The following is a 1674-nucleotide window of genomic DNA, read 5'->3' on the forward strand; positions in this document are numbered from 1 at the left end:
ATCATAGACAGGTAATAAATATATAGAGTAGAAAGAGCTGAAAAACATAAAGGTTAGAAAAGCAAAACCTTAATGATACGACTCCACTAACAAGGCTTAAACATCATAGACAGGTAATAAATATATAGAGTAGAAAGAGCTGAAAAACATAAAGGTTAGAAAAGGAAAACCTTAATGATACGACTCCACTAACAAGGCTTAAACATCATAGACAGGTAATAAATATATAGAGTAGAAAGAGCTGAAAAACATAAAGGTTAGAAATGGAAAACCTTAATGATACGACTCCACCAACAAGGGTTAAATACAGTATAGAACCAGTTAGAATAAAATGTTGATAGAAAAGAAAAATTAATATACTGATTTAATGGAAGACACTTGGAAACATTCTAAATTTAGAAAGATATCAGAAAGTTCATCACTTACTGAAACATGATTTTTGAAGATAATCTCCAAGAGTAGTTATTGTTGATTTACCTCCGTTTCTTTGCTTCATTTTATCTAACTATTTTCATTTACTAGGATTTCATGCGGCGATTGGACAGAGTAGAGGAGGATGTTAAAGACACGAGCCAGCAAGCTCAAGATCTTATCAGTCAACGTTACACATCAGACCCAGGAAGTTATGGAGATCATGTGAGTTGTCAGTAGCACTCGAGGCACTGGGTTTTATTATGAATACATAATAATGCACATTTGTTATTGATCAGCAATCAATATATAATGTGTTGGTAACGTGCAGTGCAGGGCTGTTTTGTTGTTCCTTATTGATCTGTATTATAATTCTTCCTGTTTTAGTTAGGTTACTGAACGTCTTTACTTGTTAACACTTATGCAGATGGATAATATGCGGCGACAACTTGGTCGATTGGAGGAGAGATCAAAGACCCGCAATGTCAACCTGGAATCAACCCTGTCTCGTTTAGAGAAGTTCTATGGAGATTACAAAGAGACCATGAAGGACTTGGAAGATGCAGTTCAGGAAGAAAAGAACTTCAAAATTGTTAGTGGAGACGTGGATCTGATTCGTGCTCAGCAGGAGCAGTTTCAGGTGTGTTATGGGATATTAGTTTAACAAATATGTGAAAATTAATAGTTCAACATCTCTGTACATGAGGAAAGCATTAAGGTGTATAACGAGCAGTTTCAGGTGTGTTATGGGATAATGATTTAAAATTTATGTGTCAATGTAAGATATCTATATGTGAGGAAAAATATTAAGGTGTATAACAAGAGGAGTTTCAGGTATGTTGTGGAATAGTAGTTTAAAAAATGTTTGTACAGATTAGTGGTTCAGGTGATTTTGGTTGGAGAGATTACACAAATATTTTAATTGTACTTGCTATTACTTAAGTTTTAATTTCTTCCTACACCTTTGCTTACTTATACCATTTTTCACTCATGACAATTCCTGTTGCTATTGATCAATTACATATTTTCTTTCTATCCATTATATATCTAATTACATTCAGCTGTTCATGGTTCTAAACTCTTCCTAGACAACTTCATCCAGTTGTTCATGGCTTCAAACTCTTCCTAGACAACTTCATCCAGTTGTTCATGGCTCTAAACTCTTCCCAGACAAATTCATCCAGTTGCTCATGGCTTCAAACTCTTCCCAGACAAATTCATCCAGTTGCTCATGGCTTCAAACTCTTCCCAGACAAATTCATC

The 1674-nt window shown here is 34.6% G+C and overlaps 1 protein-coding gene across 1 annotated transcript in view; it reads left to right on the forward strand.

Annotated features, from left to right (window-relative positions):
- LOC106473901 (dystonin-like) overlaps positions 1-1674 on the forward strand; it is a gene marked incomplete at both ends in the record, with an annotated part of 56276 nt that overhangs the window by 9013 nt on the left and 45589 nt on the right. The window contains 2 exons of the mRNA XM_022402306.1: positions 523-636; positions 839-1051. Coding sequence (XP_022258014.1) covers positions 523-636; positions 839-1051 — 327 coding nt within the window. The remainder of the gene's footprint in view (positions 1-522; positions 637-838; positions 1052-1674) is intronic.

The sequence above is a fragment of the Limulus polyphemus genome, unplaced genomic scaffold, assembly GCF_000517525.1.
Source record: "Limulus polyphemus unplaced genomic scaffold, Limulus_polyphemus-2.1.2 Scaffold6607, whole genome shotgun sequence".
NCBI lineage: Eukaryota > Metazoa > Arthropoda > Merostomata > Xiphosura > Limulidae > Limulus > Limulus polyphemus.